Source organism: Podarcis erhardii, assembly GCF_964252035.2.
Source record: "Podarcis erhardii genome assembly, chromosome: Z".
NCBI lineage: Eukaryota > Metazoa > Chordata > Lepidosauria > Squamata > Lacertidae > Podarcis > Podarcis erhardii.
The window spans coordinates 41018478-41044768 of NC_138504.1; the positions used below are offsets into that span (position 1 = coordinate 41018478).

A 26291-nucleotide genomic window follows, 5' to 3' on the forward strand; every position below is an offset into this window, starting at 1 on the left:
GATCCTGTTCTCACAATGGCTACCCAGATGTCTTTTGGAAACTTGCCTTTTGGGAACAGGATTTGAGCACAAGAGCACTCTTCCCTCCTGTGGTTTTCCAGCAACTGGTATTCAGAAGCAATACTACTTCTGAACTTTATAAGATTTTTATAATGCTGTTTTTACTGATTTTGTATTTTACCTGTTTTTATTATCAAATTTTTATATACCACTTAAAATATTAAGCTGTTTTGAAATGCATTTACACAAACGGACAAATTCTGAAGGGCACGTCTGTAGAAGGGGAAGCCTGCTAAACCTACATAGGCTCCCCCCGTGAGCTGGAACCTTGTGTGAGCTGCAAACATACCACAAATGCATGGATATAATGGAGACTGGACCAGCAAGTGACATGATAGCAGGGTTGACCCTCCTCTCTCTCCATGTGATGTCAATGCCTCTATCGGTCTGTTACAAATCAGGAAGCTTCCAAGTTCCCCGGAAAAAATGGACATTCAATTTTCTTCGCATAAGATCTCGATGGCAATCCTGCATGCTCTAGCACCCTGAAAAAGCGCTTTTTTTCAGGGCCCACAACAAACGGTGTCCCAAAACAAACATTTTTGGGTGCCACACAAGATAATATGCCCCACCAATTTGGCTGAGTTTCCCCAGCCACTCTGGGCGGCTCCCAATCGAGTGTTAAAAACAATATAGCATTAAATATTAAAAACTTCCCTAAACAGGGCTGCCTTCAGATGTCATTTAAAAACAGGAGAGCTGCTTATTTCCTTGACATCTGATGGGAGGGCGTTGCACAGGGCAAGCACCACTACCGAGAAGGCCCTCTGCCTGGTTCCCTGTAACCTCACTTCTCGCAATGAGGGAACGATGGTGGTGAAGACGCTCCTTCGGGTATACTGGGCCAAGGCCGTTCAGGGCTTTAAAGGTCAGCACCAACACTTTGAATTGTGCTTGGAAACGTACTGGGAGCCAATGTAGGTCTTTCAAGACCAGTGTTATATGGTCTCGGTGGCCGCTCCCAGTCACCAATCTAGCTGCCGCATTCTGGATTAGTTGCAGTTTCCGGGTCACCTTCAAAGGTAGCCCCACATAGAGTGCATTGCAGTAGTCCAAACAGGAAATAACTAGGTCATGCACTACTCTGGCAAAACAGTCAGTGGGCAAATAGGGTCTCAGCCTGCGTACCAGATGGAGCTGGTAAATGGCTGGCCTGGACACAGAATTGACCTGCACCTCCATGGACAGCTGTGAGTCCAAAATGACTCCCAGGCTGCGCACCTGGTCCTTCAGGGGCACAGTTACCCCATTCAGGACCAGGGAGTCCTCCACACCTGCCCGCCCCCTGTCCCCCAAAAACAGTACTTCTGTCTTGTCAGGATTCAACCTCAATCTGTTAGCCACCATCCATCCTCCAATCGCTTCCAGACACACACAGTACATTCACCGCCTTCACTGGTTCTGATTTAAAAGAGAGGTAGAGCTGGGTGTCATCATCCCGAATAAAGTGCAGAAGCCATGTGCCCTGGTTTTGTGTTGGAAAATGTTGGATGGTTTGTACAGTGGAGGCTGGTCCAAGGCCAGTGGGGCACTGCCCCACCAGCCCCACTCTGCCCCAGCTAGCCCCCACCTCCCTGCCTTCTTACTTTCATCCAGTCCAATCTCAGTGTTACCCCTTGTAGAACTCAGCAGGGAAGAGGCAGATGGAGACACAACTAGAATGTGCTGGTTCTGCCTCTCATTGGCTCTGGCTCCCCCTACTGGCGGTCTCCCTGCCTTCTACCCTACCAGTTCCAATGTGCACCAGCCCTCACTGAATATGTAGGAGGGGAAAGATTATGCAGAAGAGCCTGAGGCTCAATCCAGACTTGCTAACACAGGACCAAAACATGGTTGGGCATCACACATCAATATGTGACTGGTAACTCCCATCGGCTGGTTTTTCCTGCTGTACAACATTACAGAAGTCAATTTAACTTTCAGTTATGCATCCTCTTACTTCTGGACAAAACAGTACCTACCTATCTAAAGTACAGTTTTGTACTCTCTTATGGTTTCTCCTACCTTCCTCTGGCATGAGATTTGCAATCTGTGCAAGCCCAATATGTGGTCCTGAGTGCAAAATTAAACATGTCGGCAACATCAACTTTAACAATAATACAAGAGACTAGTCCTTATGGAAGAAAGGCCCTCCGTATCAGGAGTGGCAGAATTTGTGTGTGCGTGCAAATATTCTTATTTTGTGTAATTCAGACAGAGACACAAATACAAATCTCATAACTAGGAGTTTCTCTTAGGGTAGAGTTTTCCAAACTTTTCATGTTGGTGACACACTTTGTAGACATGCATCATTTTGTGACATGGTAATTCAGTTTTACTAGCAAACCAGAGGTTAAATGAACCCTTTTCTAGCCCTGGAAGGAACGTGGGGGGCGTTCACGTGACACACCTGCACACTGCATCCGACACACTAATGTGTTGCGACACACAGTTTGGAAAGCTCTGTCTTAGGAGGTTACCAGTGGTGCCAACATCTCCCTTTTCTGAAAATTTAAGACTCGTCCTTCTGAGGGCCATATATCCTCCTGGGCAACCTTCCAGGGGCCACATGCCAGTGGTGGAAAGAGCCAAAGGCAAAAGTATGCAGAGCAATGAATGTAATGTTAATCTTTGTACAGCACTCTGGTTTCTACATACATTCCCACAGTCCCTCTCTTTCTTCCATCCAGGCAACCAAGGAGCATGATCACAGTTCAAGGACAGATCTCAATCAGGGCAGGTAGGCCAAGGAGAGACTTGCACCTATTCCAGGCTTTGGTTAGCTTGGTCATCTGAGCTCAAAGAATCCTCAGAAAATAGGGCCTATGCCCACTGGCTTGCTCAGCTTGCTGTAGCCCCACCCAGAGGCTTCTGAAAAGAGTTTTGAAACTTACACTGGTGTCTGCTATAGTACTCTCTGCCCATCTAGCTTTTTAAACAGCTATTGTACTTTGTCTGGGGATTTTACTATTAATGCATTATTATCTGTTTTATATTGTTAGTTGCTATGATTATTGTTTCTGATCTGTGCTGTAATGCCACTCAGAATGTCAGCAAAAGAATGGGATTATTCATAATATTCATAAGAGTAATCATGATAACAATAATTTGTTAAAGTTATATTATTATTGACATTACGCAGGTTCCTTCACTGTATTCTTTTCAGTGCCTGCTAAAAAATATTCTGCTTAGGCAAGGATACCCACACAGGTAAAGTCAATGTATATTTTAACCTGTCATTCCAATTTGTAATGTATACTTTTAACTGATGTTTTTATTCATCTTGTTTTATTTATTTATTCACAGTGCATTTAGTGGCAATAATACTGAACTGTGTAAGGGTAAGACAAAAAGGCTCCAAAAGATACATAGAAGCATTTCAGGGCACAATATCAAAACAACGAAATGCAATTGGTTTTTTTATTAACTTGATTTTAATGTCGCTCTTTCTTTTTTTACTGTATACATTACTGTATATTTATAATTTATATTTTTCACAGACCACTTAGAGGATTTATTTAAGTGGTATACAAATTTTGCTGAATAAAAATAAATGAAATAAATATTTTATTGTTATTATTTTCTCCCAATAATCTGGGCAGCAATTCTATATGCATGAACCTGGGAGTAAGTCCAATTGAGTTTAATGGAACTTATTTATTAGTAAATGCACACAGGACTGTACTGAAAACCAATATCCTACCAATTTGCAGCCAGCTAACCACCCAAAATGGAGTAGAATACATTGTTGGCTGTTATTTTTTTTTTTTTTTAAGCATAAAGTGGGCTTAATTAAAAGGTTCTATCTTATGCCTTAATTCCAGACATTCTGAAATTCTCAGAAATCTTTACATCTGAGGAACTGTGAAGTTTTTGAACTTTTCAAAATGATTTAGCTGCTACAGCTGCAAATACTTCAGTTCTGCTTCAGACCAGCAGAGGGCACACAAAGACTATTTATGGATTTCAGCACTCAAAGGCACCCGAGAAAAAGAGGTTTTGTTCATTGCAGTTTCAAACAGTTTTCAGAATAAAAACCTATTGTCAGGAAAAGGTGAATCTGAGAAAGTGTACCCAGAAAACCTGGATGTGTGTAAACAGTACTAAAGGTATTTGGGACAATGCTGGAGAAGCAGCGTGATAAGAATGCAGAACGAAAAACTTCAGAAGAGTCCTGCTGTTAAGGTGAGGCCAGGGGCCCTTCTAGTTCAGCAACTGGCTCTCCCACTGGCCAACCAGATGCTCAAATGGGAAGTATCCACAAGCAGGAACTGAGTGCAACAGCATTTTGCTCACTTGTGATTTCCACCAACTGATATTGGGAGGACCATTGCCTCTGACAGTGGGGACACAGCCTAGCCATTATGGAGAGTAGCTTTAGCCTCCTCCATGAATCTGTCCAATCCTCTTTTAAAGCCATGGCTACTTCTTGTTGGAGCAAGTCCCATGATTTAAGCATGAGCTGTGTAAATAAGTGCTTTCTTTTTTATCTTTGCAAAATCTTCCAACATTCAGCTACATTGGAAGATGTAGTGTTACAAGGGGGGGGGGGAGGATTTTTTCTCTAGCCACTTTCTCTGCGCACTGCATAATTTTATACACCTGTGTTCTCCCACCCCACTTCACTAAACAAAAATACAACCCAAAACCCAGAACAAAACATTAAATAGCCCTAGACATAGTGCCCTCTGGTTTAAAGGGTTTAGAGCATGGCTAGGCAAACTAAGGCCTGGGGGCTGGATCCGGCCCAGTTGCCTTCTAAATCCAGCCTGCGGGTGGTCCGGGAATCTGCCTGTTTTTACATGAGTAGAATGTGTCCTTTTATTTAAAATGCACCTCTGGGTTATTTGTGGGGCCTGCCTGGTGTTTTTACATGAGTAGAATGTGCCCTTTTATTTAAAATGCATCTCTGGGTTATTTGTGGAGCCAGTGGCGTAGCGTGGGTTATCAGCACCTGGGGCAAGGCAAGTAATTTGCGCCCCCTAACCCATGGATTTGCGCCCCCTAACCCGTGGATTTGCGCCCCCTAACCCGTGGATTTCCCTAACCCCCAGATGTTGCGCCCGGTGCGGCCGGCCCCCCCTGCACCCCCCACGCTACACCACTGTGTGGAGCATAGGAATATGTTCATCCCCCCCCCTCAAGGTCTGAGGGGTAGTGGCCTGGCCCCCTGCTGAAAAAGTTTGCTGACCCCTGGTTTAGAGCCTAAGCAAACATCCTAGTACAACACGAAAAGCTGTCCGAGGCTCACACCCTAAAACCACAGTCACCATTAGGAGCTCACTGAGTCAGCCAACCACAGAGTAGATCCACCCTCTGAACAAATTGAGAAAGGAATCAAACTTGACAATTAAGCACAAAGTTCAAAGTCAGCTATATGGGCCGGAATGGAGAACTGGCAGCTCATGGTCTGGTTCCTCCACCTGCAATGTTATCTGGAAACACACCTGGTGAAATTACAATCAATATCTTTTTGAGTAGGGGCAGGGGAGGAAGTATGGTCACAGTTCCTAGAGTCACTTAAAGTTGATCTGTTTACTGAGCATTCATCCTGATTCATTTATTTATTGTGCAACATTTGCAGGAAGGTTTGATAACTCTGGCTGTTTCTTGACCATTCATTCTGATTTGCTTGCAGGGAGCACAGATGACATCACATCAAGCAACTGTTACACCACACATTCCAGTGCATTTTCTCATCGCTTTCCTTAATGCAAAAAGTCTGGATTTGTTTTTTTAAGGGTTTGTTGCGCAAGAGCACCAATTCCCCTTTAACTGCTAGTCTACATGGATTATTATTATTATTAGTAGTAGTAGTAGTAGTAGTAGTAGCCACTCTTCTCTGTGCAGTCCCAGGGAGGGTCACAGCAATTTAAAAATGCAACTACCAAGAGGACCTCACAGTTTATCTTAGTACCTGAGAGAGTCAGTAGGGAAGGAGGAAGTGCTTCAGCCCTACCATTCAGATTTTGTTAAGTATATTACTCCCGAGTCACAAGGGTCAGAAACTTAAATTAAAAGAAAAACAGGCCAGGGTGGACAGGCAAAACCCACAGAGAGACAGTATGCACACAGAGAACTGATGAGCTGTTGCAAATCTAAACAGATTTGCAGCTTTTAGGAATGTTATACAAAGAGGGAGTCCAATGTTGTTTCAAAATGAGGGTTTTGGTTGCAAATTGTGACGGAACAGAATGCAGGAAAGGCTTAGAAGCACAAAATGGGAGATTCTGTTGGGTCTAGATTCCAAAAGCAAGAGAGAGAGAGAGAGAGAGAGAGAGAGAGAGAGAGAGAGAGAGAGAGATATGATGGGAATTGGCCATAATCAATCCACAGAGTCACAGTGTTCACCATTAATAAATATCCCTTGTTTTCTCTGAGCTCTGGCATTCTGCAACAAGGAGAAACCTTTTCAAATCAGAAACATATATCATCCAGAGGCACCGGCTTGAGCAGAAGATGGGGTGGGGGTTTGTGCGCGATGATGCATACATGACATGCATATGACGCAGGGGTGCTGGGAGGAGCCAGGGGGCAGCAGCCCAGCTTCAATGGCTGGCGGCTTCTTCTCTCTAGTGCTCGATCTCCTCATCCTACCATTGGCTCAGGGCTGCTCCTTTCCCTCTGCGGCAGGAGGAGCTGCCAGCCACTGAAGCCCTACTGTGCCACTCTCAGCTCTGTGCTCAGCCTCCTCCACAACTCACCCCAAAATATTTTATGGAGTGAAGGGACATGGGTCCCTTAGAGTTAGCATCTATGCTGCCAACCCATTCTCAGTGTTGTCTGTCCAGCACTTCCAAGTTGAATTCAGCAGCTGGAATACTCCTTCCCCCCCCCCTCCCAGTTTGGTGGAAACACTTACTAAGCATGTGTGTTTAAAATGCAACCTCTCTCAGATAGTTTCCTAAAGCCTCACTCACAAGTTCCTAATATGGGCAAGTGGTTTTACTGCACTCTCCTCTGTGACAGCTTTGCAAAGACAGCTGAAGTTTCCAGGGCTGAGATGCGTCAGAATCATTCAGGACTTTTGCAGTTGGGTCTATCGAGTCTCTGTTCTGTACCTCCTTCCTGCCAGTCAGCCTCTACTCAAGAGCAGATAATTCTGGGCATGATTAAATAATTCAGCTTGTTCCAATGTAGCGACTTAGCAGAATTATTCTGTCGCAGAGGAAGCTCTCTGTTGCATCTCTGCATGCACCAATGCTTCAAGGGGCATGTTCATCACAGAGACTCAAGCAGACACATCAAAGGGTGGGCTCCTTTGAGGGCAGGTTATTTTCTCTAAAGACAGGCTAGAAGTAAACCTCCCCCCACCTGGTGTACAAGTGAGCCCCTCCCCCATTTTAATTCAATTTGTGTGTGTGTGTTTTTTAAAAAAATGTAGCTCAGCTCTCAGGAATTTGGGAAATGCTGATTTAGAAAATGCCCTGTCAGCTTGATCTCCAAAATATTGCATGATCTGCACAGAGGAAGACTATGTGGAGCTGGTAAAATATCACCCAAGCACCTAACTAGCCAGCACTTAAAACCTGACTGAGCCCTGGCAGACAGGAATATGAACTGTTTCCTCAGTCCTGAGATGAGACAGGCCTGCAAAGCACAGTGCTGATGATCATGTCTGCCTATTTGCAATGCCAGGTCATTCCTCACAAACTTGGTTGGTCAGCTGTGTCAGACTTGGCAGGATGGTGGTATAAGATGATCAGGAACTACAGTCACTCTCTCCAACCACCTCCAGGCCAGCATGTTATTTCCAAGCAAGACTGGGGAATGCAGCCTATTCAGGGCTGGCACGCAGTGATTAAGAATTCTCAGGAAAGGAGCAACCAGAAGGAAACATGCATAAGTCTTTAGAACTGCCAACTTCTAGCCACCCTGTTCCTTTAACTGCTTTAACAGATTGGGAAAGGCTATAGCTAAGAGCCTCTGCCAGTCAGTGTAGTAGACAGTGGACTAATAATAGTCTGACTCGGTATAAGGCAGCTTTCCAAGCACAGCAGACAGAAGTTAAGCTTTTAGCCCTTAAGGCATACATGAATGAATGAAGAAGGAATCAAACATACAGGAACTTTTATTCTTGCCAATTGTTTCTTCCTTTGAGAAAGGTTCCTGCAGCAAACAGCTGCACACAGGGAGAAATCAAGTTTCCTGTCCATAAGGCACATGCAAATAAATGTGTTGTGGTAATGTCTGAGATGGTGCTGGAGGAGACTTTTGAGAGTCCCATGGACTGCAAGAAGATCAAACCTCTCCATTCTGAAGGAAATCAGCCCTGAGTGCTCACTGGAAGGACAGATCGTGAAGCTGAGACTCCAATACTTTGGCCACCTCGTGAGGAGAGAAGACTCCATGGAAAAGACCCTGATGTTGGGAAAGATGGAGGGCAGAAGGAGAAGGGGACGACAGAGGATGAGATGGTTGGACAGTGTTCTCAAAGCTACCAGCATGAGTTTGACCAAACTGCGGGAGGCAGTGGAAGATGCTCTGGCCCATGGGGTCATGAAGAGTCGGACACGACTAAATGACTAAACAACAACAACAACAACAACAAAATGTCTGATAAAATCTATGAGAAGGAGTTCCAGCAGAAAGTGAGGCTATGGTTCTCAAAGGAACAATTCCCCCTTTTCTGTGATTAGACATGCATGATTTCTGCAGGTCACAGAATTCCACTTTTACTGAGGTGGAATATGGGATCCCTTGGCACAGAATTTTCAGTTTTGGTATGGACTTTTCGCAGCCCTCTTGCTAATAATCACCAACGCCTCTGGGTTTCTAGTCTCTCTCCTCTCTCCCTCCTTCTTGCATAGCTCTAATTTTATCTGAGAAGTGAGGATAAGGCTTGGTCTCTTGTGGATTTGAGTCTGAATCCTTCAAAGATGTGTGTTTGCCCTCAAAGCAATGCAACAGGACAGCAATTCAATGTAATTTCCATGCGCCCTGCACAACTGGACCAGATTATTTTGAATAATTTTTCATCCTTTGCACCCTTGTCAGCCTGACTCAATGCAAGAACAGGAATGCTCAAGCCCATTGATTTCAATTTTGGAAGACTTGAAGCTCAGTGGCAGGGCACTGCTCTGCATGCAGAAGGTCCCAAATTCAATCCCTGGCATCTCCTGGTAGGAATGGGAGAGACTCCCTGCCTGAAGTGCTGAAAAGGTTATCTTATACATGCTCTTGGCACAGATGCAGCTCCCCAGAATTCCACTTCTCAAGTTAACTCCTACACTCTACCCAACTTTTCCAGTCTCTCACCTAGGAGCCAAGCCCAGCCAGAAGCATTCAGCCTTGCAGGAGTGCCCTAATCCTCATCACCACACTCTGAAGGAACAACTTCGGTGCTTCCCCTTTGGGGCTGCACCACTGGAGAAGACCCACTAGCAATGGTAACCTCCAAATGAATTGCCTTCTCCCCTGAAGACCAGTCACTGCTGTGTCAAAGTTCATACTCAGCCTGGGCAGAAACAAGCTGGTTTAATCGAAGCTTGTAAATATTTATTTCAGAGTTTTTTTATATCTCACCATTCTTGCAGAGATCGGCACACAGGGCAGTTTGCAGCAAAACATAGCCACTTGCTTGGCTGGTTTATGGCGAGTGAGTCAATTATTCAGACACCCTGGCTGGGAAGCTGGTTATTTTGAGCTACAGTTAAGAAGTGTATGGGCTCACAGTTTAACTAAATGTTTCTTTTATTTCAAAGGAGAGGACACATATTTATTTTGGTGGGACTATTTTGGAATTTGATGTGCCTCCATGGCTGGAACCAGTATGCTTCCGAATACCAGTGGCTGGAAACCACAGGAGGGGAGAGGGCTGCTTTTGTGCTCAGGTTCCGCTTGCAGGCTTCCCACAGGCATCCGGCTGGCCACTGTGAGAACAGGATGGTGGGTTACATGGGCCATTTGTTTATCCAATTGGCTTTTCTTATGTTCTTATATGACAGTAATAGGATCTTTGGTGTACCCAGTGACCAGAAAAAACCTGCCTGGCCTGCTGTTAACACAGCAGCTTGATCTACAGAACCAAAACACACCTTTCCTTCAGAATGCACACTTATCTGAATTTTGCAATGCAATCCTGCAGCCAAATGTTTAGAAAAATGTAAATATTACAGGAAGGTGTGTGTCCAAATGAATATATTATGGAAAGCAACAAACAAAAATGCCTTATATTATGGGGAATTGCTTGGGGGTGTGGGTGAGTGGGGGTGCGCACGCATTAGGAAAAATTTACACTAAAATACTGGGGAATTTTCATGAGGACTTTAAAAACAAACATGCACAACTGACGTGGCAACGTGGAGAACCAAGCTGAAGACTGGACAAAGGAGAAACTGAGAGAAGCCAAAAATGACAGGTTCATTCTTTTCCCCTTTTCAACACTATTAATTTATGGAATCCGCCAGATGGCCATGAGCTGAGATGTCATGACTTTAAAAACAAAAACAAACAAACCATGGACCTAAGACCCTATCAATAATGCTTGGTGGGAAAGTGGTGAAACCTCCACATACAGGGTCAGTATACCTTGATGAAGTGGAAGCTGGGGACAAATCCCTGGGGATGGGCATCAATCTTGTACCCAAAGGCATCAACCTAGCAAGTTTGGAAACTGGATGATAGATCCAGAAAAGCAACTCTTGTTTCTAAATTTTCTATTTAGCCCTTACTTGCTAAACCATTGTTTTCCTTTGATTTGTCTTCTTCCACCTGCTGCTACTAGGTTATTTCCCCCCCTCCCTTTCAACTGGGAAGCTGTTAAGCCACAAGAAAGCTCCTTGCCTCCAGAATCAACTGACAGGTTCTTTGAAGAAGAAGAAGTAATAGTTTCCCTTCCACTGACTGCACTCAGGATGGCCAAGGGAGGTTGCGACACTGACCCAAGCCACGCCTCCCTGGCTTATAACTCTGTTTCCAGTTAAGCTGAGCCTCAGGGGAAGTGACTGCGGTCATCCCCAACAATTGGGAAACTACAAGTTGAAGCCCAAAGATGGTCAAGAGAGTGCTCTAATTCCTCCCCTTCTTTCTTCTGTATGATCTTGACTATTAATATCAGGGCCACTTGGCAGAAGCTGAAACTCCCTACAAGCAAATCACTGCCATGTGGAAAACAGTGAATGAATCCTGTATGAGGCAGAGTCTGGCTTGGGGCAAACTAAGGTTGGTGGGGCAGAGGACCACTTGCCTAAATCGAACAGCCTCCACAGCCACAGGAGATGCGAACAAGTGATCTTTCAAGGGAAATGGGTCTCCCATTACTGGCATTACTGAAGACCCCCCCCCCATTTGATTTCCAGCATCTCCAGGTACGACTGGAAATATCTCCTGCCTGAAACCCCGGAGAGCCATTGCTAGTCACTATATAGACAGTACTGAGCTAGAAAGACTATAGGTCAGACTCGTTATAAGGCAGCTTCCTCTGTTTCTATGCCCAGCAGACAGAAATCAAGCTTTTAGCCCTTAAGGCACATATGAATGAATGAGCAAACTGTGCTCCTACTTCCTAAGCGCTTATATGCACTCAGCAAAATTGGCACATCTGCAATTCATAGCATATTTACAAAAGCAACCCAGGGGATTTGCACCTCCAAAGAGGGGACTCACATGCAAGTCTATTGCCTTGAGTGAAGCAGCTTTTTGCACTGATTACATACTTGGGAGTCTAGAAAGGAGACTGCTGAGTTGTGTGTGGGTGTGAGAGAGATTAAGTGTGGAGGACACGCCATCTGCGCAAGTGAGATCAAGACTGAAATCTTACTTTCATTAGCTGTGGCTACCTTCTCTGCTTTAAAAATGTATCTAAAATAAGGGGCAATTGAGTTAGGAAGGCAAGAACTAGGTAGTGGTGTTGGTGTTGCATTCAACCCCAGCTTTAGGAGGTTTGGGCTGGGTGTTCATCAGCTGGGTGTTCATCAGCATTCATTGTATGCTGTTGAAACAAGTTGGCATCCAGCCTCTAGCTCTCCCTCTGTGAAATGGGAACAAGAATTGCCAATTTCACATAGGGGATCATGAGCTCAAATACCATGAAGAATTGTACAGCCGTTTGCCATATACTTCCTGCCAACCTAGCAGTTTGAAAGCACGTCAAAGTGCAAGTAGATAAATAGGTACCACTCCGGCGGGAAGGTAAACGGTGTTTCCGTGCGCTGCTCTGGTTCACCAGAAATGGCTTAGTCATGCTGGCCACATGACCTGGAAGCTGTACACTGGCTCCCTCGGCCAATAAAGCGAGATGAGCGCCGCAACCCCAGAGTCGGCCACGACTGGACCTAATGGTCAGGGGTCCCTTTACCTTTACCTTTGCCATATATTGGTCTCTAAATGGTAACTAGCAGTACAATGGTTGTAAGCCGTTGTTGTTGTTGTTGTTGTTACTCACTTGCCCTTCACCATAAGGTCCCAAGGCAGGTTATCCAAACATAAAACATCAATACAAAATCAGTTAGAACAATTTACCATTAGAAGAACATGATGGGTTCTTAAAACGTGTATCTCAGTTGTCAAATGCCAGGGTAAAGAGATGGATCATCAGCATGCAATGGAAGTTACACAGTGAAGATGCTCAGTGCACCTCCATGGGAAGGGAAATCCATAAATTATGTTGAGATCATTTTTACAGCTGGTTCTGTCTTCTCTCATCCATGAGGAGGGCTCCAATAGAGGCTACGCAATTGCTGAGTCACATCTTCGAGTGGTGTGTTCTTGATACAAGTTGATGCACAGATTCTCTATGCGCTGCTGAATCATTTTTTAATAAGATGTACAGTAGCATCTGGTTAGGGCTTGCATCCTTTTAAGGCTCCGAAATCCTATGCATATTCACTTAAACATTAAGCTGGTATCGATTCAGAAGACTAAATGTCTGTGTAATCATGATTCAAAATTAGGTTGCAGTTGTGCTTAGGAAGAATGCAGTCATGCTTTTGCATACCATGTTGCAAGCCTGAGGCAAACTCATTTCAACTGAAATTTGATTTACGGGGCACACAAACAGGTTTAGCATGCCTGCGTTTCTCCCTCTAGTCAAAATTTCCAGTCCCGTTCCAACAAGCTCAGGCAGGACTGACATCACTTCCTTATCTCATTTCCTATCCTTACCACATTCCTGTCTTTAGTCAGTATTACTGGGAGTTTATTTACCTGTGCCAGGGTCTTCTCGGTGGTGGCTCTCCATTTGTGGAATACCCTCCCTGGTGAGGTGCATCTGTCCTCCTCATTATGGACTTTTAGAAGAAAGTTTAAAACACTCCTGTTTACCTAGGCATTTGATGGCTGAAAGACACTGGTCCTGACCACCCTGAAATCACTAGTTGAGAGAATATTGTTAACTCTTTTAACACTATTTTAAATATTATTATTATTATTATTACTGACATGTTTGCTGCACTGGGCTCCTTCTGGATGAAGGGCAGGATATGATGATGATGATGATGATGATGATGATGATGATGATGTTAGGATAATCCCTGTTCTTATTCAGCAGGGTTGGCTCCAATAGTCAACATGTTTGGAAGCTCCAACTGGAGCAGAATTCTGCCAAGAGCAGGCACCTTTGGTTTCAACTTTTAAATGCCTGATTAAAAACTCTTCTATTCTGTCAGATTTGTGCAGGCCATTAAGAGTACATATTTCCATAATAATTATCTGGTTTCAGATTGTAATTTTTAATACGGTTTTTACTATATGGCTTTAATCATTGTTGGAAACTGCTCCGATATTCTTAATGAACAGCAGTAATATAACCCCGGGAAACATCTGTCCCAGGAAAACCAGGGCATCCTGTTTTTTCACTTGTGCACAGCGGCTATTTTGGGTGATCTCGACCTGAGAAAAGGGCTTCTTCTGAGGCTTTGATCTCATGCAGGTCATGTCACTCACCTGGCCTGGAAGATGTGCATCCTGGTTTTGGGCCTGGACACATTGGAGGATATGGAGCAAATACATGTATTTACAAATAAAATTAAAATGTTGCAATTCCCTTGCACAAGACAAAAACCCAGAGGGGTAGGGTGCCGGGGCAGAGGGTCAGCCCCAGCTATCCCAGTCCTGCAGCAGTCACTCTATGTGTTTATGTATGGGGCAGAGAAGAGAGGGGACCACCACAGATCTCTTGCCGGGGGCCCAGAATGGTACCAGGATACATCTCCCCACCTCCCCCACCACATTGTTTCTTTGAATAAGAAATTCCCTCCCTCTCCCCAGGCATGCCCAAGGACAAAGTGTTCAATCATGCATATAAGTAGGTTTTGAAAATTGGAGGAGAGGGGAGAGAAATTTAGATGATCACGGAAGGGAGACAAAGTACAACTGCATAGAAAGGGGGCGCAGTTGGGAGTGGAAGTTGGAGAGTCTGTGGTTAGCAAAAGATTGATTCATAACATCCAAAAAATTAAAAAAGCAAGTTAACATTCCAAGCAGCTTATTTAAAGTAGGTCTTGCGTCCTACCTTGGCGTCTTTGACACAAGTCATCCCCATAACTTTTTTTAAAAAAATAACACTCCCTAGGAAACATTTTAAATAAAGTTTAATTTTTAATTTGATTTCTTTTCTCTTGCAGATTTCTACATTATTTACTAACAGTAGTCTTCAATGTTTTCAGAGCTGAGACACATATCTCTAAACCAAGCATGCATTTGGGCTTCTATTTTTGATATGCATATATAGTTTCTCTCTCTCTCTCTCTCTCTCTCTCTCTCTCTCTCTCTCTCAGATCAGGCCAAATTCTGGTAGTGTAGCAGTGGAGAACCTTTTGTTTCCTTAGCCCAAGGGCCACACTCGCTTCTGCGCAACCTTCCAGGGATCACATGCCAGTGATGGGTAGAGACACAGGCAAAAGTGGTCAAAGCAACAAATGTAAATTTAACCTTTGTACAGCAGGTGAGTTTCTGCACATACTTTCACACCTCCTTTCTCTCCTCCATCCAGACAAGCAAGAAGCATTATTGGAGATCAAGGACATATTCCATCTAGGCAAAAACACTTGGGGCAGAGTGTGGCCTGGGAAGTATTCCAAGGGCCAGGCACAGAGGACTGGAGGGCCACTACCTCCCCCCCCCATTTGAATTTGCCCATCTCCATCCCACCAGCAGAAGACCAATTAAGTCCTACTCAGTGAAGACTCACTTAAATTAATGAATCTAATAGGAATTCCAATGAATTCTAATAGTAATACCCATTATTTTCAGCAGGTCTGCTCTGAATATGACTAGCATGGAAACAACCCCAGTGATTTATAATGCACAGAGCCTCATTTTGTGAGCGTACAGACTGGGTCCCAAAGACAGCTTTCATTAATGCGCTTGTAGGTAAAAGGAAAAAAATCCCAAGCTTATAGCCCTAATCTAAAAGTACATTCAAGTAACTCCCTTTGTGTTCCTGGCATTCAAGTGCTTCTGGGCTATTTTTACCAGCTTTTGGCAGACAGCCAGAATTGGTCATAAAACCAGTAGGAAACAAGGATTTGCCATTCATCTCACCATCAGCTGTTCCGCCCTCTGGTCAGCTGATGGCACACCAAGAAGAGGAGGCAAAGCAAAGGCAACGGAGGAGGAGAGAGGAAAAAACCATCAGCAAAGAAAAATAAATGCTTCTCTTTATGCAACTTTAACTTCAGCCCTGCAGATTTCTATTCCTCTAGAACAGCTTCCCCAAAACATTTGATAATGCAGGGAAGTGTGTGTGTGTGTGTGTGTGTGTGCGCGCGCGCGCGCGCGTGTGTGTGTAGTGTGTGCGTGTGTTTAGAGTCCTAGATTAAAACTGGAAACATACTTTGCTTGACACCCAATCTATCTTTTTGAGTAGATATGACAATGCACCTGTATAGATTTATAAATTCACTTGACAATGCATTCCTATGCATGATTACCCAGAAGTTAGGTCCTACTGTGTTCTTTGGGGTTTGCTTCCAGAAAGAAACATTGACAGAGTGATGCTAGGCATGCTTACTCAAAAACATGCATGATTTTAATAAGATTTAACTAGGAGTGCACAGAACTGCATCCTTGTAGCTTAATCCTGCACATGGCTATGAAGAAGTAAATCCTGTCAAGTTCAATATGCTTAGGAAGGACTGCAGCCTTAATTGACTAAAAAAGGTTATCCAATTATTATTTTTAATACAAGTGCTTACAAAGAATGCATATTATCATTAATAATTTGACTGAAATCCATATGATTAATAGAGCAAGGGTCCCTCGAGACATCGTTTTGATTGTACATTTATGATGTGCTGAATACTTGATCATATCGAGGCACTTAAACATCACTCCACTGTTTCTGCTTGACAAACGTTTTGGGGCAGACATACTACTTCTTTTCCAATCGGTGCATGTCCCATAACTTGCTGCTGAAATCCATTTATACCACCAATGCTCCAGTATTACTACTACTACTCCTATTACAGTATTATTATTATTATTATTATTATTATTATTATTATTATTATTATTATTATTAAATTTCTACCCCGCCCATCTGGCTGGGTTTTCCCAGCCACTCTGGGCAGCTTCCAATGAAAGATTAAAAATACATTAAAACATTAGTCATTAAAAACTTCCCTAAACAGGGCTGCCTTCAGATGTCTTCCAAATGTCATCTAGTTGTTTATTTCTTTGACATCTGATGGGAGGGCGTTCCACAGGGTGGGCGCCACTACTGAGAAGGCCCTCTGCCTGCTTCCCTGTAACTTCACTTCTCGCAGTTTTCCTGGGGGAACGCATACCCCTAAACATTTTGTGAATCTTTGTACTTCTGTCTATTTACTGTATTTATTTTTCCCAATTTGAGCTATAAAATTGTGATTTTCTTGAGTTGAAATGAGAGCACCCCAAACATATATATTTTTTAGAAAAATAGCACTGCTATTACCTTGGCAACCCAGAAATGTGCCCTGACACAATGAGAGGCTGTAGCCCTGGGTTTTTCAAAGATGAACACTCTAGCTTAAGCACTTTTGGATGAAAGGAAAGCAGGTCATATTATAGGCTGCCCAAAAATATGAGCGGAATGGAACAGCCAGCCTGACAGCAACCTCACTCTTTAATCTTGTAAACCACAAAATATTCTCAAAGTAACTCTGATATTTTTTCCCCCTCCCCTCATATGAAGAAATATTTCATCCCCTTCCTGTAACCAAGCATGCAGTCTGATGCATCTCAGAGCTTGGAATAATGGAACAGCTACCAGGCTTATTGTTTGATCGGGTGTGCCTGTTTCTCTCTCCCCACCCCCACCCCGTCTGGAATAATTGCACCTCATCCCATCCCTATGGCGATGACTCTAGCATCTGCACATTGCAATTACTCCCAGCGTAAACACCGCCAAAGGGCTTTTGGGTCCTACCTCCCACAGAACATCATTTCCTCCCTATGTCTGTGCCCACAGCCCTTGAGATATGGTGCAGTTGTGTTCAGAATCCAGCTGTTAAAAGGGGTGAGACTGGCTGTCACTCAGTAGAGGTTGGTCCACTGGGGCAAACGGGACACTGCCCCACCAACTGTCTGGCCCCACACTGCCCTTCTTACTTGCAACCAGTTTAGGGAGTGGTACTGGCAGTCAGCTTCCACCTTCTCTTCAGGCTCAGAGGAGGGCAGAACTCTCAGTTTTAACTATGATTTAGCATATCAGCTCCAGATATTGGAGGGAACTTGGGGAAGAATCTGCCTCTTCATTGTAGGAAGTCCAGGGGGTTCTTGTCTGCAGGCTCCCAGGCTGTTGAGTGAGCCCTTGGCAGATGCCCAACTATGCTAAACCTTGACGTTCCATGTAGCAAAATCCTCCGCCTGCGATGATAGCACACTCCTAAACTACTGGATTTTAACAACTGTCTAATTTCATGTTCTTTTCTAAGAGGGAAGTTTTGATTTCTGTAGGCTTGTGTTTTCCTGTCTCTCCCATTAACAGTGGCTGGTGATTTCAGCCTGCCAGTGATCAGGAACCCCCTTCTATAATAAGCCTTGAGGTGGGTGGGTGCGCAAATTACAAGCAGCAATGACTCATGTTCTCTCTCTCTCTCTCCTTCCTCTTCTTGAGGATTTGGCTGAATAGGACTCATAGCTCCTGTAGCAGCTAGAAAGAAAAGTCTCCTGAAATTTTGCAGGGCTGCCAGGGGAACTAGCCCTGCAAACATTTAAGAGAAGACTGAATGAGTTCCTATTGATGATGTTTTCATATATTTGAATAAAAGGGACTGTATGATCTTTTGGGTCTCAATCCAATCCCCTCCCCCAAATGAAAAGTCATTGGTGTAATGAGAGAAACTGGATACCTGGTGTAATTACACACACACACGTACGTCTACACATCCTATGGAACATGTTTCTCTTCACTAAATTCACAAAGCAGTTTAAGCCCAAACACTCAAATGTATGTGATCACAAGGACTAGACAGGGGTCAGCAAACCTTTTCAGCAGGGAGCTGGTCCACTGTCCCTCAGACCTTGTGGGGGGGCCAGACTATATTTTTTGAGGAAAATAAATAACAAATTCCTATGCCCCACAAATAACCCAGAGATGCATTTTAAATAAAAGGACACATTCTACTCATGTAAAAACACACTGGTTCCCGGACCGTCCGGGGGCCGGATTTAGAAGGCAATTGGGTTGGATCCAGCACCCGGGCCTTAGTTTGCCTACCCATGGACTAGAATCACATTCCTGTATGTGAAGCTTCTGAGCATCTGCAGCAACAGATGTCACTCAAGGGCCACCAATCTATTTAGGCTATGGGCGCAATTTGATTTTTGAGCAAATGCTGTGAGCACTCCATCCCCTCCACCAGTCACTTCTTTCTCTCCTGCCTTGCACCCCAGCCCTGGTGACAGACAGACAAGAGAAAACGTGTGTGTGCACATGCTTTGTTTTTGCATGGGACATGCATAAAAGTTGGATCCAGCAGACATAACAATGCCTTCAAAACCACATAGAGTGGAAAGAGGAAGTGGGAAAGAGAGTCATTCTTCCAACTTCCTCCTGCCGCTCCATGTACCTTTGGAGGGAGAAAAAGGAAAGTACTGTACTTCACATGAAAGAGGCAGTGGGGATTCCCACTGTGCCCGTGGGAACACTGGTGATTTCTACAGTGGCTTCTAATTTATAGTTAGTAAAGGTAAAGGGACCCCTGACCATTAGGTTCAGTCGTGACCGACCCTGGGGTTGCGGCGCTCATCTCGCTTTATTGGCCGAGGGAGCCGGCGTACAGCTTCCGGGTCATGTGGCCAGCAGGACTAAGTTGCTTCTGGCAGAGCAGCACACAGAAATGCCATTTACCTTCCCGCCAGAGCGGTACCTATTTATCTACTTGCACTTTGTGCTTTCGAACTGCTAGGTTGGCAGGAGCAGGGACCAAGCAATGGGAGCTCACCCCGTCACGGGGATTCAAACCACCGACCTTCTGATCAGCAAGCCCTAGGCTCTGTGGTTTAACCCACAGCGCCACCCGCATCCCATATTGTTAGTTTTCTGTATCTATTTGAGCCATGGGCCATGGCGTTCCTTGTTGCTTTTTTAAGAGTTTATTTTCGTGTTTTGTCTGTGTGCATGCAGAAGGGGAGTCTGTTGGTGCGGATGCAGTGCTACTGCAGTCCAGGCACCATCAGGATTCACTTGTGCAACAGACCTCAGGATTGGACTTGCAAATGGATTTCATACGCAAAACTCCTGTTGCATTTTGGGCTGGGACAACTGTACAGAATAAGAGGCGGGCGATACTGCAGCTGCCATGGCCACCAGCTGCTGGCTCCCTGCTTTTCTACAATCCGAACCTGAATAAAGCATGGTTGGCCCATTTCCATCAGTGTGTTCATGTAGTAGTGAGGGCTACATGTAGGGAGCTCCTTCAGATAAAGCAGCAATTGTGCTGGCCTTTGGTTGAGTGGGGAATGGGAGAATTAGCTCGAGCCCCCTCCCAAACACTCCTGATTGGCGTTATTACCAGTGGTGTCTGGTGCCCATTGGGCAGACAGCAGAGAGGCCAATGGTAGGCAGAGCCAGAGCCAATGGCAAGCAGAGCATTCACCTCCCTCCCTAAAGAGTTCTACAAGGGGCAACACTGAGCTAAGGTGGAGGAAGCTGGCAGCCAGGCCACTCTCTGCACTGGATGTAAGTAAGAAGGCAAGTAAGTGGGGGTTGGCTAACGATAGACTGAGGTTGGTGGGGCACTGCCCCATTCACTCCAATGCACTACTTTCCACTGACTATGACTGCTTTTTACAGAGTTATTTGTTGTGTGCAGCCTGGCAGCTAGATCAGGAAGAGGAACCACCGTGATCACACACATTTGGGCATCCAGAGACGGATGTATAGAAGAAAACTTCCATGCGCGTATGGCCACCAGCTTGATCAGACTGGTTATTTCTATGTCTTTCACTGGATTTCATGCTGTCCTTAAATGCACAGCAGCAGCAGCAGCAGGAGAGGATGCAGGTTTACTTAAAAAAGAGAGGTATCCAGTTGCTATTTAGCCTCGTGGCAGCCATAAAACACACATTTTTGCACAAATTATCAGCATTGAATTAACTTTAGGAAGTTGTTAATTCACAAAACCTTCCCTTCCAGAAAGGTGTGGCACCCCAGACTGTGTCTCAGCTTTCAGCTCACATTTTTAAAAAAGCTTTCTGTGAGTTCTTAATTTAGAGGTTCCCCCAAATTTGCTGCTTTGTATTCAAAGCCCCCCTTTCTAATAGTGAATATAGCAGAGTTATTATTGATCTTTAGGGATTCAGAGATCCACTTTTAGGGAAGTGACTGGGAACCTAGAGCCCTTGGGTCTCTCCCCAGGCCACATGCCCTCCTCAGTCACCCCCCCCCACTGGCCCAGCTTCACATTCTGCTTGGGTGCTTTTGAAAGTGTCCTTGGAACTCTGCAAATGCCCCTTGCTTGTCTGGATGGAAGACAAGAGAGGGGTGCATGAACATGCATAAAACTAATAATACTTGTAAAAAGGCAAAATTTGCATCCATTGCTCTGTCCACTTTTTCCTCTGGTCTTTCCCATCACTGGCATGTCACCCCTCCCCCCCCCCATGAGATTGCCCAGAATGGGAAAGGGAGTGGAAGGAGGCAAGGAAGATTATACTCATGGGTGTCTGTTGGAGTGGGCAAGGGGGGCAATTGCTCCCCCAATCCCCATGTATGTGCCAGAATCCCTAAATTCCTAGCTAGCTGGCTTTTCTATTTCTAATGTACTTAGCAGTAAAACCTGAGATATGAGGCAAAACACGCAGGTGATGCTCTCCTTATTTCTTTTGCACAAAATTAGCCAGTTACTCAGTGATGGCTGGTGCCCATTGTGACTGGTGGGCCAGAAGGCTGGAAGCCCAAACATTAGGCAGTGCCAAAGCCAATGACAGGCAGAGTCAACTCATCTTAGCTTTGTCCTCATCCTCTTTCCCATTGAGCTTTGCAAATGGGGAGGAAGTGGTGGTGGTGGTGGAAGAGGAATCTGACAGCCAATGCCACTCCCTGGACTGGTTCTTATCAGGAAGGAGGGCAGGTGAGTGGGGGGGGGCAGCTGAGAGCGGACCAAGGTTGATAGAGCACTGCCCCCGTTTGCCTGAATGGGCCAACCTCCACTGCAGCTACTATCTCAACAGTGTTTTCAGCTGGTGAATTAAGTTGGAACAATGAGCGACATTTAAGAAAGCGGATCTGGCTAGCTAGGGTGAAACACCCATTGTCTTCTACACTCTAGAGAAGGAACTTCTTGGTTTGCTTTTGAGGCTTTTATGCTCGTCTCCTGTGCTGGAAAAGTGATCACTGCCCTGTACAAAACAGTTCAAGTATCCAGGATTTTTTTTTTGAGGGGTGGGGTGGGTACAACTGTAATGGGGGGGTATCGTTCGAAAACAAAGGAGTCGCAAAACAATAACCGGAGTTCATGATATTTCAAACTCAGGTGTTCTTTCATACAAAAAAATGTTATACCTCCCCAATTTATCAAATGACCCTGCCAGCATGTCAATGCAGACAGAATTTTCCATTATTATATCTATATTACATAGGGCAAGGCTGTGACTAGAGTGCATGGGTAATGTCAGAACAGCACAACACAGTGTTGTTGTACCCAATTTGCATGATTTGTTTAATGCAATATCTGTACCCTGCTTTTCCAAACAACAATGATGAGCTCAAAGTGGCTCACAATAAAAACATCAAGACACTAACAAACATGACAACCCCTGTAGTATCAAAAACACAACAGCATAGGAAGATTAATAATAATAATAATAATAATAATAATAATAATAATAATAATACAATTCAGTACAAACTAAGCTGTTAAGAGCATGATGATCCCACAAATGCCCATACATCTAGTTCTCCGGTCTTTTCAGACCTAAGACACTTTTTCATCCCCAAGCAAAACTTGTGCATTGCACCTTCTAAAAATAAGGAAAGTGCGATTTTGTTTTTCAAAGAACAAGTTTTTGGAAAAGAAGTTTTTCCTCTTTTTCAAAAAGAATGAGTGCTTTTTTTGGGCTATGCAAATTCATACAGTCAATTCATTGACTAAAACTAAGCTCTTTACTCTGGCTTTTGACACCCAAGCTGCATATTTTCAGGACCTGCCTTATTTCCTGCTTGGCAGGGGGTTGGACTCGATGGCCCTTGTGGTCTCTTCCAACTCTATGATTCTATGATTCTATGATTTCTGTGATTGTAAGATGTTTTAAACTGTTTTTAAAATTGTGCTTTAATTGTTGTAACCTGTCCTGGGCATAATAATAAATGACTCATCTAAGCCTTATTTAAATGTGACAGCTGCATCAGAATGTATTCTTCTACACAAGTATTTATTTTCTTGTTGAATGGGGGGGGGGTTACCTGCCTTTCCACCAGATTATTTTCAAGGTGAGTAAATAAAAATTAAGGAACTTGGACAGAGGACATCTATCTTTGAATCTGGACATCCAGTTTCTTCTCCCTCCCTGCTCCCTCTTTCTTTTCTTAAAAAGAAGGATAGTAGTAGGAAGGGTAGGAAAGAACACAAGACAGAACACAAGAAAGACCTGCTGCACCTGGACAGTGTCTCATCTAGTCCATCACCCTGTTCTCACAGTGGCAACCTGAGTCCAACAGCACTCACCCCTCCTGTGGTTCCCTGCAACTGGTAATCAGAAGTATACTGCCTCTAACATTGGAGGTGGAACATAAGAGCCCTGCTGGATAAGGCTAGTGGTCCATATAGTCCACCATCCTGTTCTCACAGTGGCCAACCAGATGTTTCTGGGAAGCCCTCTAGCAGGACCTGAATGCAATAGCACTCTCCCCACTTGCAGTTCCTAGAAACTGGCATGTAGAAGCTGACTGCGTCCCAACCGTGGAGGCTGAACATAGCCATTGTGGCTAGTAGCCATCAATAGCCTTATCCTCCATGCATCTATCTATTCTAAGGGTTCCCAAACTCTTGTCTGCAAGGTTTGCTCAGGAGCTTCCCAACATGATTCTGGTTTTGCAGGTTGAAGACAGGAGATGGAACACACACCACATTACATATTCACACCAACTTTTACAGTGGTACCTCAGGTTACATATGCTTCAGGTTACATATGCTTCATGTTACAGATTCCGCTAACCCAGAAATAGCGCTTCAGGTTAAGAACTTTGCTTCAGGATGAGAACAGAAATTGTGCTCCAGCGGCCCAACGGCAGCAGGAGGCCCCATTAGCTAAAGTGGTGCTTCTGGTTAAGAACAGTTTCAGTTTAAGAACGGACCTCCGGAACGAATTAAGTACTTAACCCGAGGTACCACTTTACATGCAATTTTTACTGCTTCTTCTGTTTCTTGCATTTTATTTTATTGTCTTACAATTGGAATTCCATAAAATGCAGCAAAATAGCAGTGTGAAGGAAATAAAAGAAGAAGAAGAAAATTTGGCATCTAGCCCAACACACTGCAACTGCTATAATGGGCAGAAAATTCATTAAGTGGTCCACCAAGACCCTCAGTGATTTTTAAGTGACGAGGGAACAATTTGGGAGCCACTGGTCTAATCCTCTTTTAAAGCTATCCATGTTGGTAGCCATCACTTTTTCCGGTGGGAGTGAGTTCCATAGTTTAACTATGTGCTTTGTGAAGAGGGACTTCCTTTCATCTGTCCTGAACTCAGCTTCATTGCTGAGAGTGCTTTGAGAGCTAGAGGAAGACTTTTCTGTGTCTCCATACTTCACACCACGCATCATTTTATAAACGTCTATCATATTGCCTGTTCTCTAAACTTAAAGGTCCCCAGTGCTTCACTGGACAGCCCTTGGTTCTCGTATGAGGAGAAAGGAAGAATAACTTTACTTCCTTCCTTCTTGTGGCGAAGTCTTGTGTGAGGGAGATAAAAAGAAACAGAAAGGAGGAGAAAGAAAGAAAGAAAGAAAGAAAGAGATTAAAAGAAAGAAAGAAAAGAAAATGTTTCGGTGCAATTCTGAGTCCCCACGGAAGACCAAGGATCTCTACACTACATCAAAGAGCAACTTGTATCCTACGGGCTCAAACCTCAGAGGGAGCGATTTGATTGGCCGCTCCTCCTAGCCTTCCAGCGCCCTTTTGACAGTCCCAGATTCTTTCACAGAAGCCTCAACAAGTGTTGCAGATAAGCTAAGGAGCTGCGTGTGATGAAGGAGCAGGTGACCCAGCTGCAGGTGACCCATATCAAGAGAGTGCTAAACTGGAAATCCTGCAAACAACGACCATCCCAATCCACGTATCACCCCCCCCCCAAGCGTATAGCGCGCACACACCCCGCCCTCCACTCTGCCTTTTCCCTGCCTAGTACACGCCGACTCCCTAAACTTCTGGTTCTCACGGATCGTGGGAGTCCGCAAAAACTTCTATACCGCAATAAATCTGTTCGCTTTTAAGGGGCTCTTTGGTCAAAGCCTTGATGATTTCTTCCAAGTTGCAGATCCAGCTCGCACCTGAACCCAAGCCCCCCAAAGTAGCAAGATCGCGCCCCCAACCCACATAATTCCCACCCCATCAAGAGCTTCTCTCAGACCCGGAGGGGAGGGACCGACACGTCAGATCGCCCGGAGGAGGGGAAAGGAGGAGGAGGGGGACCCCAAACCCGGATCTGTTGCGCTCGTCTCCGCCCCCTCCCTCTCTTTCTCCCTTCCAAGAGGCCTGCTCAGGGGTCTTACCTGGGGTTGCAATGGAAAAGCAAAAAGGAGCTCAAGCTGATTCCAACCCACCGAAGTAAGATACGAGTGGGCCGGTCCGAAATGAGCTCAGCTGAGAGGAAGAAGAGAAGAAGAAAAGAGGGAGGGAGGGAGGGAGGAAAGGAGCGCTGGGCTGGGCTGGGAGGGGCAGGGCATCTTCCGCCTCCTCTGCCTCTGTGCGCCCCGCCCAGCGCATTGAAGACCCACAGGCCACTCAGAAGCGCTTAGGGGTGGAGCATTTTGGTGTTGCAGAGAGCTGGTCCTGAGCGTCCGGTAGCTGATCTTTCGGAAGGGGCATGTGGGCGGGGGAGACGTGGCGACGAGAGAGCCCTAAGAGTCGGAGCCGTCTAGTCCAGCAAAGCGTCTCCCTTTCCCCGCCCGCTCCGGAACTCAATAAAAATATTAATAGTAATAGTAATAGTAATAGTAATAATAATTTATTATTTATACCCCGCCCATCTGGCTAGGTTTCCCCAGCCACTCTGGGCAGCTTCCAACAAAACACTAAAATACAATAACCTATGAAACATTAAAAGCTTCCCTAAACATATGTCTTCTAAAAGTTTGGTAGTTATTTTTCTCTTTGACATCTGGTGGGAGGGCGTTCCACTGGATGGGTGCCACCACTGAGACGGCCCTGTGCCTGGTTCCCTGTAACTTGGCTTCTCACAGGGAGGGAACGGCCAGAAGGCCCTTGGCACTGGACCTCAGTGTCTGGGCAGAACGATGGAGGTGGAGACGCTCCTTCAGACTAGCTTTGATAACCCCTTGGATCCCCTCCTACTCAGTTTCAATGATTCTGGTCCTCGGGTGGCCTAGAGGGGCAGAGCATGTGCTTTGCATGCAGAAGGTCCCAGGTTCAATCCCTGGCCTTGGGCTGGAAACTAGCCATCCCTGAAACCCCAAGAAAAGCAGCTGCCACTCACCTGTAGACAATACTGAGCATGATGGGATCACTGGTATGATTCAGTAGGGCAGCTTTCTCTGTTCCTCCTTTTTTCTTTTGTCCAAGTGTCCAGTACAAAGGTAGACAGCCTCTGACTGTGGAGGTTCCATTTGGCATCCTTTATACTAACAGCAAACTCAGTTCTCCAGAGGT

General features: G+C 44.9%; 1 protein-coding gene and 1 long non-coding RNA gene across 3 annotated transcripts in view; one reads left to right on the forward strand and one right to left on the reverse strand.

The window, feature by feature from the left end:
- Positions 1 to 25333, reverse strand: part of GSN (gelsolin) — a 60777-nt gene extending 35444 nt beyond the window's left edge. Inside the window, exon 1 of one of the 2 annotated variants that reach the window (XM_081847579.1) lies at positions 25175 to 25333. Coding sequence is in view for 1 of the 2 variants with exons in the window: in XM_081847578.1 (XP_081703704.1) it covers positions 14492 to 14521 (30 nt within the window). In the remaining variant the exon portion in view is untranslated. Of the gene's footprint in view, positions 1 to 14491; positions 14531 to 25174 lie in introns of those variants that run through there. The other variant, XM_081847578.1, reaches the window with a different exon arrangement.
- Positions 2682 to 4646, forward strand: LOC309334168. Its single transcript, XR_014152929.1, has 3 exons — positions 2682 to 2779; positions 3346 to 3380; positions 3864 to 4646. It is a non-coding gene; the product is annotated as an uncharacterized lncRNA (long non-coding RNA).
- Positions 25334 to 26291: the final 958 nt, after the last annotated feature.